This window comes from Athene cunicularia, assembly GCF_003259725.1.
Source record: "Athene cunicularia isolate RWA chromosome 3 unlocalized genomic scaffold, athCun1 chr3_part1, whole genome shotgun sequence".
In the NCBI taxonomy this organism is placed as follows: Eukaryota; Metazoa; Chordata; class Aves; order Strigiformes; family Strigidae; genus Athene; species Athene cunicularia.
The window spans coordinates 40,033,023-40,034,011 of NW_020799097.1; the positions used below are offsets into that span (position 1 = coordinate 40,033,023).

At 42.9% G+C, this 989-nt stretch overlaps 1 protein-coding gene across 1 annotated transcript in view; it reads left to right on the forward strand.

Annotated features, from left to right (window-relative positions):
• Positions 1–694: 694 nt before the first annotated feature.
• PNRC1 (proline rich nuclear receptor coactivator 1) overlaps positions 695–989 on the forward strand; it is a 1,683-nt gene continuing 1,388 nt past the window's right edge. The window contains exon 1 of the mRNA XM_026844123.1: positions 695–877. Within this exon, the coding sequence (XP_026699924.1) occupies positions 695–877 (183 nt within the window). The remainder of the gene's footprint in view (positions 878–989) is intronic.

Here is a 989-nt window from a genome sequence, read left to right on the forward strand (position 1 = left end):
ATTTAAGAGGCTAGTTGCATAGCGAGCAGAGAATTTGGCTACTCTCAGGCCTCAGAGGAAACACTTACTGATACAGCAAAATCACTTCTGCATACAACGATGCATATCAAAAGCTTCAAGTTAAACAAATTCTCCCAAAGTACCCATTTTATGTCAGTCATACACCCATGTAATGTCATCACATATTCATGTTCTTCATCTCATTAAATAGATATTTTCCCAATTGAAAAAAAAAAATAAATTGAAGGACCATTTCACAGTGATGCCATTTAAACTTCTACACTGTGAAAACTGTAGACACCAATAGAGGCAAAGCACATTTTATCTGACGGCTTTTATTTAGAACTTTGGGTATAGATTTTTCTAATCCAAATCCCAATTATATTCCACATATTTTATGTTCTTCTCATAAAGTGTCTTTGCTATATGTATTAAATCTCCTCTTATCTTACAGGACACAGTTGTAAGAAAAGAGACAGCAGTGTTCTGCATATTTATTTGCTGTAACGGCAGAAGTGAGAATTACTCGTCAGGCACTAAGTTAACAACAAATAAGCATGTATGCCTGCAAGCATCGAACAAGTATTCACGACAATTTCAAATTTGGTTACCAAAAAAAAAAAAAAATTAACAGCTGCTTTTAACTGAGATTGGTTAGTTTTTCCTAGCCCTCAATAAATAGAAAGCATAAGGCATGTGGAATCCAAATTCTTTAATGGAGCTGAAGCTAAAAAGCACCGTCTGCCATTTACCCCGCGAATTCAACCTTAATCGGTTGCAAAAATCTCACTTCCTCCAGACGAATACCAGCGAACCGGCCACAGGTGTCGGCTGGTCACGTAGAGGGGCACGGAGAAAGGGCGCAGAGAGGCGCCGTGTTCGGGCCCGGCGGCGGTGCTACCGGAGAGGGAGAGCAGCAGCCCGCGGCTGGGCGGGCACCCGCCGGGACGGGGCCTGTCGGAGCGGCCGAGCCCCCCGCCTTCAGCGCC